Below are 16,629 nucleotides of genomic sequence, written 5' to 3'. Positions count from 1 at the left end.
TCCAGCCTTGTTGGACAGCGCACTCCGACCACCACCGCGTACGTGCCTCAAGCTCTACATTGGTTAGCACATAGAGTGGCGGGCAAACATCTGCGAGGGAGTCTAGAAACCTTTCACGGAGTAAGTTTAGTGATAGAAGACCGAAGAAACATGCCTGCAGAAAGAAGAAAAGCCGGTTCGAAAAGACCAGAAAGTGATAAAGAGAAGAAGAATGAAAAAGGTTCACAGCGTAGTGGCTCAGATGAGCAGAAGAATGATACAAAGTGAGCAACTTGTTATGATTTAATCGTTGTGTGTTGACGTTGGAGTTAATGAGCTGTTGTTTGTGTGGACCCACGTATTACATTTCCTGTAGTGTGCGGGGCTGTATTAGAGCAGTTACCTGCCTTGACCGAAAGATCGGTCTGTATCTGTCCGTCGGGGAATGTTCCGCGGAGACTGCGTCTGGCTTCACGGATCCCCTCCGTATTGTCTACGGAGGACAGCGTTAATGGCAAAATATAAAAAGAGTCCTCCGGACAGACGGATCTTTCTGTCTATTACCTGCCTGCCATGCCAGCCAGCCAGCTGGCTGGCTGGCATGATGGCGCTGGTGCATGGTGACCGTTGCGAACTAGCAACCCTCCCATTCCCTTCCCCATTATATAACGAAAAAAAAAAAAAGAAAAAAAAAAGTGATGATGGCACAGCACAGTAGTTCTCTTTGCCTTCTGTTTTGTGATACAAGACAATCAACCTCTAAGACTCTGCAAATGTAATTTCCTGTAAACGGCTGTACATGTAGACCCTAGTGGCTAGTCTATGATTTATTTACAATTAAAAAAAAAATATATATATAAATTTATATATAGTGTTACTGTTACTGTTAGTGACCACTCGACAAACAAGCTCAAGTGCTAGCTTATGGGAGAAAATAAATGCAGACACAAAAAGCTGAAATGTAATTGTTACAGACATGACAAATGGTCATAAGACAGTTTCACAATGGGGAATGGTGGCCATCGATTATAATATTTTTCAGGGCTGGTGCTGCGTTCTTAAAAAAAAAGGGGGGGGGTGGTGGGGTGGGATGGGGGGGGGGGTCCAGTTTACAAGTAGTCACCTAGATTGCTGGTGTCATTTCTGGGTTTAATCAGCAGACAAGGAAAAAGAAAGGCCTTCAGCGCAATTAACTGGTGTACCTTCCGGGTTTCATCAGCTCCCAAGTAAGCAAAAAAGAAAGAAAAAAAAATAACCACATTTTTCTGGTGCCACTTCCGGGTTTAAAAAGAAAAGGGGGAGGGGGTTCAAGTGGTTTGACCCTATGTACGTATTCCTATGTATCAATGATCTATCATGCAAAAAAAGTGGGGTAGGGGGATCACAGAAGATATGTATATAGAATTATTGCATATATTTGTAATCTTTCTGAAAAAGGAAACATCAATATGCCTGACAAAACTCAGCCAAAAAGTTTTAAAAAGGAAAAAAAAAAAGAAGAAAGATTTTAAACCTTTACCAATTATTGTAATTGTGATTGATTTAGATGACAGAAAAACAAATTTCTAAGGATTGGACTATGACATGTCGCCTCATTTTATAGAGCAGCTTAGACAAATTTCACTTGGCATTGACTCTATTAATTATTACTTCAAACTTGATGTTTGTCATCAGGGTCTCTGTCTCTCTTTTAGTAAATGGAGATGAAACAAACACAGTAGGAAGTACACATTGTATAATATCACCATTTTATGACATAAAATGACATATGTGACCCTTCATCACAAAACCAATATAAAGTCACCAGACATGATTCAGAAAGAGCAGACTCCAAGCTTTAGAATGATGTACATGTATGATGGTATTTTAACCCAATTCAAATAGACTCTCCTGCCCTCTCTAAATATATTGTCATACTGGAAAAGTGTGTACTGAGGAATGAGGCTCTAAAGTATAGCTAGAGGGTCTATTCAAGTGCTTAATCTTACCAAGCAGTGCTCTGTGCAATGAATGGGACAAAAAACAGGATGTAAAACTCCTGAGCAACAACAATGAAGGGATTGTCAGATTAAGCTGAAATTGACCGTGCTCTATTAACATGTTCTATCCATTGCTGATACTAACTTTCAAAGCAGTAGGTTTGAAGAGTGTATAGTAAGGGGTTTTTAAGAAATGGAATGGGGCTTCTAAGACATTCTTCTTAAAGGGGAAGGCTAGTAACTTATCAGTGGGAATCAATGGAAATGCTGGGAGATGATTGTGGCAATCCTTATGGGATTCATTTAAGAGTTCATTGTATATCTATTGTTGTGTGAAAATGATTTGCTTCAGAATGGTCTCATATTCAAGTAATGTGCAGTTTAATGCTTCCAGGTTAGCGTCCCTGGTCAGTGACGGAGCATTAATCTGCACATTACTTGAATATGAGACCGTTCTGAAGCAAATCATTTCCACACAACTATAGATATACAATGAACTCTTGAATGAATCCCATAAGGATTGCCACAATCATCTCCCATCATTTCCACTGATTCCCACTGATCAGTTACTAGCCTTCCCCTTTAAGAGTGTTCCAGGAAAACTGCTAAAAGCACAATTCCCATTTAGTTTATGATCCCAAAATTTAGAATAATGTCGAAGAAGATTTGGCCTTTTAGAAAATATGAACAAAAAAAATCAAGACTTGACAATTTTGACTCATTTCACCTGTTTTGAGTTGTCACATAAAATCAGGGTGTGCATTTTTTTTTTTTTTTGGTTTGGTTGTGATGCACGGTCACATTATCTATTTCTTATCATAAATTGATTGAGCAAGACTGATTGAGTAAAGTTCAGCAGATATGTTAAGTATCATTTTCCATATTTGATTGTCATTATCCAACCATTAACTATCAATTGAAAAGTAGTGTGTCATCTATGTTACAAGCCAATAAGATAAATGTTTTTTTTTTTTTTTTTTTTTTTGGCCATGAAGATCTTTCATTCATCATGTTTTTGTTTCTATATGGACAGTCTGATTTTCTTTCTTTTTCTTCCAGAGATGACCCATCAGCAAAGTATCGGTCAACTGGCAAACGAATTGTAGTCAGACTGACCACCATCATCCTCCTCCTTGTAGGAGCTCATCTCTACTTTAGTCAGAAGGAAAATTTCAGGCCGTTTGCCAAGCAATCCGAGAGCGTGTCGGCCAAGTTTGCTCACGTCAAGTGCTCAAATGACTACCAAGAGGATAGGAAAAGATTTAAAGGTACATTCATCATCACCTTGGTCCACCCATGCAACATTCAACTCTTGTCACATTTCTGTCAAAAGATGAAGACTGTTTGGTTTGTAGCTGGTATAATTGATGTGTATTGATTATTATCATTATTGCCATTGTGTATCATGCTTTTGAATTATGCTCAATGCAACACAGTGTCAGTACATCATACTTTTGACAGGTTATCTTCCCAGACCCCCTAATTAAGGCAACCAGAAAGTATTCATGTAGTTTGTATTGTATGTGTACGTCTTTGTCTATGTTTCTGTCTACGTATATCAATACATCTGTATCTCTATATCTCAATGTCTTTATTTCTGTGTATAGCTATATGTATATTTCTTTCTTTCTATGCTTGTGTCTGCTTTTGATGTTAGAAATTTAGTTGTTTTTCTTTTAATTTTCAAATTTTCATTCCAGAGTGTGCACCAATAAGATGTGGAAGAAGCGTGATGGACAATATAGTGTTGCAAGATGAGGCAAGACGATTACTGAAGTGAGTTGTTCATGAGTTGGGCATGTGGTTCCTTCTGTATTGTCCTTCTCGTTGAGTATCGTCTTTGTATATTTCTCTGTCACACATATAAAATGCTATGTTAAGTGTTCTTCATAATACTGCACTGTTAAGCTTTCTTCATGACTGTACACATGCTACTGTGCAACAATTTCATAAACACCGGCATTGTTCAATGCATGTCTGAAACACATGTGTGCATACGTACACACGTACATGTACATGTAAGTACTTATGATACATGTACGTGTAGGCAATGCACACAAAGTTGGATAACTGGTGTATAGCGGCCACCAGTCTATAGCAGCCACTTTTTTTGTCTCCCTTGGGTGGCCGCTATAGACAGGTTTGACTTTATGTATATATATATATATGTATATATATATATAGATATAGATATGTGTGTGTGTGTGTATATCATAGAGTGCAAGAATACACAAAGGTAACACAGTAAATCTGTCACTGCAGTAGTCAGCAGAAAAGAGAGTGACAGTATAGACATGTAAAAGCAAAGTGGATCATGTATCCTAAGAAATAATTGATATTCATTGAGATATTGAAATATATAAAGTTAGATAAAAACATGCAGAATAGCCTATGACTGCTGGAATGTGACACACCAAACTTCTCTTATTTTTCTTCTCTACATACTGCAGGGTTGCAAAAAGTGGGTTGGCACTTGGAGGTTCAAATGGAGGGGTGAGTTTAAATGTTAGTTTGAAGTGATTTTCCATGGGAGATACAAATAATGTGGTAAATGAACATTTTCATCAGAAAAGAAGACATCAAAAGTGAGAGAAATCCTCGTCTCAACTAGCTGGGTTGAGGCTTCTGGGTATACTGATAGCTCTCTCTCTCTCCTTTTATTGAAAGTAGATGAATAAAAGTAGGAAATGAGATGTTCATTTTTTTTTTTTTGGCCAAATTAGACAAGTGATAATATGACACAGTTCAACATTTAGTGCTACATGTTTTTTTATTTTTTTATTTTTTTTTGTTTGTGTTTTTGTTGAATGCAGCTCATTAGTTAAACTGATATGGTATATCTTTTATGACTATCATTTATCAGGTTGAATTGCATTCTCTACAGTCTTGAATATGATGTCATTGTCTAATTGTTTTGTTAATCAAAAGTATATTGTAACTTCACTTAGGAACTTACATTTCATTCACAATCGAAACAAAATTAGGCCAATTTCCTGGCAGATGAAGTTTTGTTACTAGACCTACTCTAGATCTTCAAACTAAATTGGTTGCTTTCTTTACACTGCAGGCCTCTATACTTGATCTTCACTCAGGGGCACTGTCCAAAGGAGATTCTTTCATAAATATCTACAAGTGAGTATAACAGTGGCAGGAACCAGGATAACACACAGTTATTTTTTTAAATTTTTTTTTTTGGCCATTTTCTGAGACATTGTATCACTCTATGTAGGCCTTCATTAATTTTATTTTTTCCCTGTATTTTATTATTTGAATGCCTCATTTTATCAAAATATACAATCGATTATGAATTTCCTTACCACACAGGCTGCCGTAGACTTATGATAGAAATCAATTATATAATCAATTATAACTCTTCATAAAACAGGGCCTAGAATTGTGAATATGACAAAATAATTTCAAATATATGTGACCTCTGTATATATGTTATTATCCCTGTTTTGACCCTTTCTCCAGAGCAAAGGACAGAGTCATAAGTTTACATCACTGTGGATATATAACTCATGTTTTATATTTCCATATATTTCAATCTGTTCTTAATAAAAAATATGCGGCTTTATATATCCGAAGTGAATTACTTAAGAGTAAAACATGCACATGTACCTTGTCCATTTTATTCTTGCCTTTGCATACCGATTATTAATGATAATAAAAGGTTAATAGAGTTGTACTGCATTATATTATGGCAAACACAAATGATCTCTTTGTGAGAACTCTCACAAGTGTGTGTATCTACGTTTCACATTTTGCAGGTTACTTGAACAAAGTGATGCAGAAAATATATTTACTCAAGAAGACATCAGCTTGTATAGGTAAGAGACTGAGAATTCAACCTTCATATCACTTCTGACATAGTTTCTCAGTTTTCAATTGTAGAGGTATGTTCTTCCTCAAGTAGACTGGCAGTCCTCATTTGCAAACCATTTTTAAAAAAACAATAAACCTCAGAAAGTGGCTCATTTTGAGACAATGTCTAGTTTAGTCAATGCAACATCATTGGCACATGTACCCCCACTCTTTGGGGTACATGATGGTTTATGTCCATTCTCCAAATTCTTCCTGTTGGGTTGAAGGTTGGCGAGGCCAGATGTTCTCAAGTATTTTGCAACAGTTTCCTTCCCTTTTTTTGTCCACCCACAAGGTATTTTGCCAACTGCTGAGCAATTTTAAAGGGTTGGTGTAGTTTGGTTGAGATGGAGCTTCATGTTTCCAACTTCTTTTTTGGTGAGATGATTATAAACCTCTAATGAAATACGAAAGAGTATGTAATTCTAAGAGGGCTTTAAAGTTTATGTGATGAAAATTAGTTTTGAAATGGCTGAGATATCCAAAACAAAGCTATCCTAATGAAAGGTGGGATCCACCTTTCAATAGCGATTGCTTTGTTTTACTTTGTTTTTGGATATTTCTCGGCCATTTCAAAACTGATTTCATCGAATAATATTTGATTTACTCTTTGATAGAATTGTATGCTCTGTAACATTTCATAAGTGGTTTCTTAGTATCTTCCAAAAAGTTAAAAGCTCAATCCTCATCTCAACCAATACTGTACCATCCCTGTAATGTTTTCTGGAGCTAGTATTTTACTTCTCTCCTATAGCCAATGTCCATACGATCTCAGCCTGCATATCACAGCAATTAATTCTTGTGAAAACATCCTGTACCTGTCAGACAAGACTCTGAAATTCTAAAGAATTATGAGGTGCCTCAAGTGTGTAACCCTTTGGGTGCTCTGAGTGACAAGTGGCACAGAAAACCCCATAGCTTTGTACACACTGTCCAAAGTCCCTGGCACAGAAAGTGTTTAAGTGATGACAATGAAGGAAGTGAACTTCCTGACAGTTTTGTAGATAAGAATTTCATTTGGCTGTAATAAAATGACATGAAATTCATGACATCCGAGTGCAAATAACTTTCTAGCATTTGGTCGCTATAACAACTTTGCAAAACCACCGAGTTATTGTAATTTCCCCTGCCTGTTTTCAAAAATGTTCTTCATGAGGGATTTTTTCCCCTTTTATTTAAAGAGTGTAGGAAGTAAAATAGACTTAATATGAGACTAACATGATCTCAAGTGTGTAGTCTCAATCCCAGACTCTGTTTGCTGTTACTTTCAGGAAGGTAGCTGATAAGATCAAGCTGGCCATCGCCTCCAGGTTTCAGATTCCGCAGCAGAAGCTCTACCTGACGCACCCGACCTTCTTCTCTCGCATGACAACGAGGGCAGCAAAGACGGTTCATGACGAGTACTGGCACCCACACGTTGACAAGGTAAAGAGATCACAGATGCTCTTTCTTAGTGATTGGTCTGAGCAGATTTAAACTGATCATCCTAGAGAATCCACTGCAAAAGGGTTCTTTTTGTGTGCTATAATGGGGCCAGTGCTCAGTGTGGAGGCTGCAGTTTGCAAGATCTATGGTTTTCATGTTGGCTCATTGAGACCATTTGTAATTTTGTTGATACAATTGTATTGATATGTAATTTTGGGATGACAGTAAATAGTTTGATGTTCCTTGAATTGAATTATGATTTGTTTTTACATGACCACTATAGGGAAGTGGTGAATGGTAATAGCAAGCAACCACAGCACTGACGACTAATAGTCTTCGCCTAAGAATTAGTCAATGGGGATAAAGTGCCTTGCCTAGAGGCATAACCACTGCTGCATGTGGACTGGGACTAGGGGACCTCTTGATTGAAACCCAGTAGTCTGTTGCCCAATCCACTGAGTCGCAGCAGCTCATCAACAAAGCATTCCCCATTAACTCCATATTTGATTCTCACTCCATTGCTCAGACATATGATTCTGAGATATGGTGATTACTATGGAATTGAATGTGTGGTATACCTGGCTTCACTGTGTATAAATGGGTTAAATTTTAAGAGGCAATTTTAGGCATTTGGTTGTTGTGGATGTCAAACAATGTAGAAACATTGTTTGGATTGCATTGATGATCATCATTTTTGAAAACTCAAATCAGTATCTATGATATTCAACATTAAGTCAGGAGGTTTTTGAATATGTGCCAATTATGAGGTATTGTTACCCCAGGGACAAATTGTTACTGTTCAATAAAAAAGGCAAGACTGTGAATACAGCAAAGAAGTGTAATTTCAATGGGAATTCTCTGTTGAATGCTGATCCTTCATGCAATATTTTTTTCTTGCTCTTGCTACCTTGCCAGGAAACTTATGAAACTTTCGACTACACATCCCTCCTGTACCTGAGTGACTACGGCATAGACTTCCATGGAGGCCGCTTTGTATTCACCGATAAGAAGGGAAACTATACCGTCGAACCGAAAATGGGTGAGATTATCAATTTGGGGTTTCATGTGATATGGATGATGGATGACTGTTATAGGAAAGGGAAAAGGCAAAATATTTCAGTCATCCCATGGTTTGAAATGCTATTGAGGAACTTTAAATCACCAAAAGGGCATTAAACCCAGAGGTGAACATTCTGTACAGCCTTGATAGTGCATGTCATCATTCATGCCCATATATAGGAGAATAAAATCAATATACTTCTACTGTCTATGCCGAATATTTCGCGAGGTTTTTATTTTTGTAAATTTTGCTAGTGGGGTGCTCTACGCGAATTGAAAAACACACAAAAATATTAATTCTGATCCTGACATGACTCACCGAAATGACATTATTTGTTGTTTGAAATCCAATGTCGTTAAATTGTGCCTTACGTAATATATATTTTGTTGCTGGATATAAACTCACTCATACAATGCACTCCATGCACAGTGAGGAAGTTTCCAGCCACTTCCAGGTACAGGCATCCTAAATCGTACCACATTCATGTTTCACTTCGTACCGGATGCCCAATTATACTCCAAAGTTGAAAGGGAACATAAAGGATTACTGATATTGACACTAATAATGATGATGATAGCTTTACATTTTACCACATCCAATTCATGTTACGATGCTGAAAAGCACTTTGCAATGATCAACGACAAAAGTGCCATGGCGGGGCTAGAACCCATTGTCTCCTCGTCACAAGCATAGTGAACAATCTTGCAGACCACAGCATCTCTGTTATGAGCTGCACCAGCATAGTGCAGTGTATTCCTCATTGTTGTTATAATCCCTCTGCTTCTATGTGTGCATTTCAGGGCGGTTGTCCTTCTTCACATCAGGGTCTGAGAATACGCACTACGTGGAAAAAGTGTCGCAAGGGACGCGGTACGCCATCACCGTCTCTTTCACCTGCGACAAGAAGCACGCCATCAAGTATCCCTCCATGGGAAGCTAGAGATGAAGCTGACCCTAGCAAGAATGTTTTCATTCAGCTGATCTATGTAGGTGATTTGGAGTTGTGAAGTCAAGATATCTTGGTTTTTATCTTGTTTCAAATGAGAACCAGAGGGGTCACATGGTCTTTTTGAAGACTAGTTTTTGAGTATACTGGGGCAGGTGTCTGTGGACTATTTGATCTTGAAATTTATATTCTTTTACCGATACCTGTCAACTCATAGTGCGTCCTGTGATGGAGGATTTTTTATTGGATTTGTAGGAGACAGATTCCAGCTTTTATAATTAAAACATAGGTTCTGCAAATCAAATCTGAATATTTGTGAGGCCTACAAGCCAAGAATGTTTGAAATCTTTTATTCTGAATATTTTTGTGGTTTTCAGTCTCTCTGTATTTTACTGGAAAGGACAAGCATCCTGTTCACTGATCATCACATGTTTTAAGCTTTCATTTGTAATGTTCACCAGAAATGCTTGGAAGCCAACCATGGAAAAATACTTTATTCACATATTTTCTTTGTTTCATTGTGCATTTCCCCATCATTGATACACAATATGTACTCACAATTATGATACTATATATGACTTTCCCTTGACATTCCTAGATAGTCTCAGTACAACTGAACATATTCAGTTTTTTATTTAGAATTATGAGTGAAATCAGCCATTAGAAAGAAACTTGGCTTTTAGCTTATGAAACATGGTATTTATGCATATGCATCTTATATATATAAATGATTTATCTTATTCAAGCATACTTTTGTGTAGCTAGACTCTTAAAGGGGCTGTACAGTACTGGTTGAGGTGGGGATTCATGTTTTAAACATTCCTAAGTGAGATAATGAGAAACCTCTTATGAAATATGAAGGAGCATGTAATTTTAAGAAGGATTCAACGTTTATTTGATAAAAATTGGTTTTTAAATGGCTGAGATATCCAAAAAAGTGATAATAATAAAAGGCGACAGGCCACACTTTTATTAGGATCTCTTTGTATCACCTTGTTTTTGGATATCTCAGCCATTTCAAAACCGATTTTCATCAAATAAACTTTTGATACCCCTTACAATTGCATGCTCTTTGACATCTCATAGAGTGGTTTCTGAATATCTCGCAAAACATTAAAAGCTAAATCCTCGCCTCAACCAGAACTGTACACACCCTTTAAATGTCTGGTCTCAGCTTTGCTGCAAATTATTGGAGGGGAATGCTTTCTGGAGCTTTTGTTTTCAGCTACTAAAGCATACACTGCTTGACCTAGCTTGGTACGAGACTTTGAATTTGCTCTGGTAACAGAAGATTTTATTTTGACCATGGATTTTCATTTCTTTCTTATGTCACTCAGATAATGTGTAATTCTTCATATGAAATGCTTTGTACTAATGGTTGTGAATATTCCAGATTTAAATGGCTTTTTTTGCTCTTTCAACTTTTGTAGGTAGTAGATACAGTTACTGGGCACCCTGTATCAGAGATGTCATATAGTTGGTACTCAAGTAGGAATGGTACACAGTTCTGGTAGGATACATTATGTAATGACTGGATCAACTTTTTTCTTTTGAAAGCTCTCATTTAGATGGATATGTTTGTATCTCTGTCTTGTGTGTGTGTGTGTAATGGTGAGATGAGTCTGCAAACTGAATGCCAAAAATGTAATGTCTGTAGCAGTAGGACTCTTCTTTAGTGTTACCCAACTTGAGGTTTGTTTACCAACCAAGTTTTCCTACGTCGATGTAGGGCAATTTGTCAATCAGTTGCAACCAAGTTTTTCTCTCCATTTCATGTCAGTTTTTTGGCTTCTTTTATCTACGTGTGTATATCTTCATGCGCATGGCGGATTGTTGTTTCAGTGCTCATTTTCCCTGCACATGGCAGATTGTCACTAGTCTGTGGTAGTGTGCATAGGGTTAACAGCATTCTGCCATGCGCATGATGATACATGTATGCAGTCTTCTCTACTCTATTACAGTTGCGATTGAAATCTGATCTCACACAGAAGATTATGTACCACCATGCTGCATAGAGTCAAGTCCTTGGTGTACTCTCAAGTATCATGCACTTTTGGAATTTTATGAACATCACTTGTTGCAGGAAATACATGTAAAATCACTGTCGATCTCCTGGTAACTGACCCAGAAGATCAATAGGCGTGGTCAGACTGGCAAAGGATCAAGAAGTTTAAGATTGCAAAGTCTTCATGATCTTTTGTCGTCCGTCCACACTGGCAACCAAACTTCCTGGTCTTTGTATCGAGAACTTTGGGTCATTAGTGCACATGCGCAAGGAAGAAAAAAGAGCATCTATTTATTTCTGGGATAAAACCTCCAAAATATGAAGAAAGAAAAGGACCTGTAAAATTACCTTGTCATCAGTTTCTATATCCAAACTCATTATAATGGAGTTCCACTATGTAGGGTGAGAGTGTATGTTAATTCCTTGACTGGGTCATATCCTCTTTCAATCACCCTATTCTGAAATTTGAGCTCCAGACAAAGTGTAAAATTCACAGACCGACTGCTTTCTTCAGGGACTATAGCAGACGGTCAGTGCAAGAAACCTCTAGGTGATCAAAGGTTTTAAAGGCTTGATGAGTCTTTTGTTAGTGCCTTAATGTCAGTGATGTGCCCAGTGAGTCTAGTTCTGTCATGGTGTTCTATAATAGTCTGTGTTGTTACTAAGATGTCTTTCTTGTAGTTGTCATGTGCATAGTGATTCATGTAATTCATGACAAGATTTGTCCAAATGAGAGTACTTGTCATATTGTGCAATACCGTGCCAATTGTTACCTGAATAAAATGAACCCAAGGGACAGGAATGACACACGGGTATGCAAATTCATTACTCCTTGTTCTGCACTTTATAAAAGAGGAATGACAAAGTCAGCATGTGGCAGAGTTAAGTAGACATTTTACCTCTTTTTTATCATCTGTCTCAAAAAAACAAAACAGAACAAAACAAAAATCTTTAAAAAGGCCACTGCTCAAGAGACACATGTATTTGAGACATTAACTAAAACCATGCTGGTCTGCCTTCAACAGAATTCAAACAAGACAGACTGGAGATACAGTGTTCTCCCTTTATAATGAACAAAGTTTTAACGAAATTCTTGTTACAATGAAGTAAACATTCATGTCACCAAATTATCATCTGTTTATCCACATGTATTTGACTACTGTATTTGGCTTTAATGAAATTTCAATATAATGAAAGAAACTGTTCGAGGACTTCGTGAAGACGGGAGTTGCCTGTGTATTGTACTTGAAAACCAGAAACGTGTCGTGCAGAATCTTTTGCAAATTGGACCCGACAGCCTTTTGTGTGCAGCATGAAACTTTTGCAAATCGCCCTTGGCATTCATTAATGCACTGTGTAAACAAGCACTTATGCGAATCTTGACTCCTCACTAAAACTGACTGGAGTGGCAATCACACAAACATTTCTGGTTTTATAGTAGAGCTTGAAACCAAGCAATGTACATGATTTTTTTTCTATAGACCTGCTTGATTTATGAATGCTTTTTTAAAAAATGATGTCTATTTCAGCCATAACTGGGAGGCTTCAGAATGCCTAACAACACTTGATTTACGATCTGACATAGCAATGCAAATGACTTATTGCATAACCTATTGAATTATTATTTCTTCTTAATTTTGAGGCTCTCTGTTATGGGTGGCATAAGTTGAAGCATGTTAAAACCAAATAGAGTGGACTCCTAGCTGTTATAACGAAGTCCACCAGACTGGCAGTTTACTTTCGTTAAAATGAAATTTCATTATAACCAAACAAGTACACAGTAAAAGTCAAGGAGCCTATGATGCTGTGGCCTGAAGTTCTATTTTGTTTTAACCGGAATTTCGTTAGAACCATGTTCATTATAACGGGAGTGCACTGTAGGTCCATAACATGAAGGATGTTTGTATTGACATGGCACTCCTACTTAACCCATTCCCTACAGGAACCTGGTTACCTTTGTGTGAAGTCTATGGGGATTTAAGAATTCAGTATGGAACGGGTTAATGTCTAGGTAACCACAGTATTTACTTTGAGCTGGGTTGAATGGCAATATGCAATTCGTCACATGAGTTTAACGCATACACAACTGAGTTAGCACCAGTTGTAATATGAACAGCCTCATAAACGTCTCCTTGTTGCAAACATACAAACATACACACACATACAAAGTGCACTAGTCTGAGTCTCTGTGTAAGGAACATCGAAACATTTTCTCACATTGAGTTCAACCTCTTGAGAAACATGCTACACAAATATTCTTATAATTGATCACATGTTTTCATTGTAACAAACTTTCTCCAACATAATACCAGCTATAACAAACAATTCAATAATTCAGAGTAATTGCCATGATAAATATCATGTACATGTTACATGTACATATACTCAGTTGAGATTCCAACCCAAGATCTCCTCATAGCTAGACAAGCATCATATCCACAAGACCATGCAGTACAACTACTTGCTGCCATAAGGGATAAGAACCATCACTGGCTATCGAGCTGAAGCTCAGTAGTCTACTGGATGTGACGCCTGTCTAGCAAATCAGAAGGTTGTCTATTTGTGGGTTCAAATCCCATCTTGAGCATGAATGCCCATTATTTTGGTCATGGCTTTTACTCCGGACACTGAATAATCAGTGTTTATCTACTACATGTAATTGAAGGGCAATGATTTGTCAATCAGTTGCAATGAAAGCAACTCGACACAATAAACCATTAATTTGTTGAAATATGGCAAGGAAAAGACAAAATGCATTCCCAATCGAAGGAAAATTTAAAAAAGGTCCTCTTGCAGTGAATTCTAATGTTCTCTACTCACGTCTTCAGATACTTCATGAGATTGAATAAGTAATTAGGAACCTCAAATTAATTTATTCAATAGACTTTCTTAGAATATAAGTTTCATGATGTTTAACAAGGAAAATTGGCATGATGAAATTCTTTGTGTGATTTTGATTTGATGATAAATAATCTTTCCGAAGTCTCTGATGATTAGATGATTTTGTTTCCATCTAATCAATGGTGATCATTTATCAAATTTTATAAATTTTTGATATTCTAGCAAATTACATGCCAATATTGCCAGATTGCATTTGAAAACAGTGGTCTAGTGTTGGAGTCAAGGACTTCACTGAGAGTTTACATAATGATTCTGAATCTGAGGCATCCTCCAAACCGCAGCTGTGCCATCCTCGTAAGCTATGATGTATTAGGTTACATGTACTATGGTATGAGCCACATTATTTTATTACTATGGTATGAGCCTCCTGAGATAGTCTACACACACCCTGCTCCTAGAGTGAATCTTGCTATACGTCCTCTCATTTCTTTGTTCGTTTCTTCCCAAAGGAGTACTCCTGGCAGCGCCTTTGTTTCTGGCAAGTGTGACATTCATATTCTGATCATCTCTAGTCAAGATTATGAGCATACAGGCAAATCATAAACAAACATTTTAATTCAAAGAATCTATGTGCAGTCAGTCTCTTTCTTGTGCATGAAATCCACCAAGTTCCCTGAAGTTCTCATAATTTTTCTGTACTTTGCCATTTTCACAAACAATGAATCTTATCAATTCCATCTGATTTTTTTTTCCAATTTAGAGAATTCAGATGTTTGTAACAACAACAATGTATGTTGTATTAAACAAATTGTTTCAGCCCAATTAATGCACCTTACATTGTGTTTTTCTTGACTGTAACGTCTGGAAGTTTATAGGCAAATAAGGCAGTGATCTGCTTTACAATAGTTTCCAGTCAGCTTCTGTAAGCTCACATACTTGTAAGTATTTGGAATGAACATTCACTTCCTGCTGAAATACACAATTTACACTTTGATAGTTTCTATTTTACAATCTACAGGCAAAGGGAGTGTATATGGCTTTGTGCATTCATTGAACAAAAATGAATACTGGTACTGTCGGCGTTAGGAATGCAGCGAAGGCTCGCAACCTGCATGATGTTAAATCATAATATTTGGAAGAGATTTGTGATCTATTAATCAATGCAGATTGCCAAGAATAAGGTTTCTCCTCAAAACTGGAGTTGACACCTCCTCCTCATTCTCTTCTTACCATACAAATCCATTACTCCAGTTGTAAAATGATCATATCCACTGAACTCTACACAATGGAACAGACATAACGCGCAGTGCTCTGAAGGTGGTGTTTGCCATTTTGATACTCCCATACCAAGAAGCAAGTGTGGTAGGAATCACTGTTGTGGGAACTGGAGTCTCAAAATGGCCGTGGTGGCTTCATATATGCGCGCCACTGCATCATGATGCACGCTGAGCGCACAATATCCTTTCAGCCACTTTCAGCATGTACTGCACGCAGCGTCCCTTCCATGGTAGAGTTCAGTGATCATTCCCAGCACATTTTATTTGATTAATGGTCTGTTGTTACAAATCCATGGCTGAGGGAGAGGGGGAAAAAAATGTCCAAAGAAAGACTGCATACTGTAAAAGTGGATATTTTCGCGCGACTAATTTTTCGCGCTAGGCCGGGTCAGAAGAGTTTCGCGTGTTTTTAATTCCGCGGAATCAAGACATCACGCACAGGAACGTATGGCAAGCAAAAATATTCGCGTGTTTTTATTTTCGCGCTAGTTTCTGGTTGCGCGAAATGCGCGAAAATTTCAACACCGCGAAAATTTCCACTTTTACAGTAAGTGACGAGAGCATGCCAACCTGAAACATCGTTTGAACAGTCAATGCTTTGCTTCTCCCTCAACAGATTTTAAATCAAAGATCTGCTATTCAGATTTCATAACTTTTCACATCAATCATATCTTTACTTTACAATTTGTTACAACTCTGCCTGCAGAGGTGTACAAGTTATAGAATTGTCACTTTTATATACTCAAGTTGACTTATGATATGAAACAAAACACAGGCTGTCATAACATTTCTCAAAGGCCATGTGAAGTGATAAAAACGCTCTAGATGAAAAAAAGTCATACATTCATTTCATGAATATTAGCCAAATAGAACAAAAATTATAAAGAAAATAATTGGAGGGGAAATATTATGTTACTCTAACAATGGTAAAACATATCAAATATTGGACAACCACGATGACAAGGATCATATATCCTGGAGATTTCTGCAACCATGAATTTCATCATGCTGATGTTTAGTCATTCTCTTGAAAGGTCTTTGTTCACAGTTGTATTGTAATATACGATTATGAGTGGGCTTCTTTGCATTATGGGTCTGACAATGACCAAGGCCAAGACACAAACTACCTCAGCTTAACCCTATTCTAACTGGGGGGGGGTCAAATTGACCCCCCCCTCGACGTTTCGTGCCACGATATCGCAACGCGCAAAGACTTTGCCGCGTCGTTTCACAACTTTTTTCATTGAAGTCTC

The 16,629-nt window shown here is 37.5% G+C and overlaps 1 protein-coding gene across 1 annotated transcript; it reads left to right on the top strand.

The window, feature by feature from the left end:
• The first annotated feature begins 124 nt into the window (after positions 1-124).
• On the top strand, positions 125-9,856 carry LOC140231843 (2-oxoglutarate and iron-dependent oxygenase domain-containing protein 3-like). The gene is made up of 9 exons (XM_072311995.1): positions 125-263; positions 3,018-3,226; positions 3,659-3,734; positions 4,409-4,451; positions 5,026-5,090; positions 5,729-5,788; positions 7,094-7,247; positions 8,163-8,286; positions 9,108-9,856. Exons 1-9 carry the CDS (start codon positions 151-153, stop codon positions 9,245-9,247), a joined length of 984 nt encoding a protein of 327 aa, XP_072168096.1. The 5' UTR covers positions 125-150; the 3' UTR covers positions 9,248-9,856.
• Positions 9,857-16,629: the final 6,773 nt, after the last annotated feature.

Source organism: Diadema setosum, chromosome 8 (genome assembly GCF_964275005.1).
Source record: "Diadema setosum chromosome 8, eeDiaSeto1, whole genome shotgun sequence".
Classification (NCBI taxonomy): Eukaryota; Metazoa; Echinodermata; class Echinoidea; order Diadematoida; family Diadematidae; genus Diadema; species Diadema setosum.
This window is presented reverse-complemented; position numbering and strand designations above follow the sequence as displayed.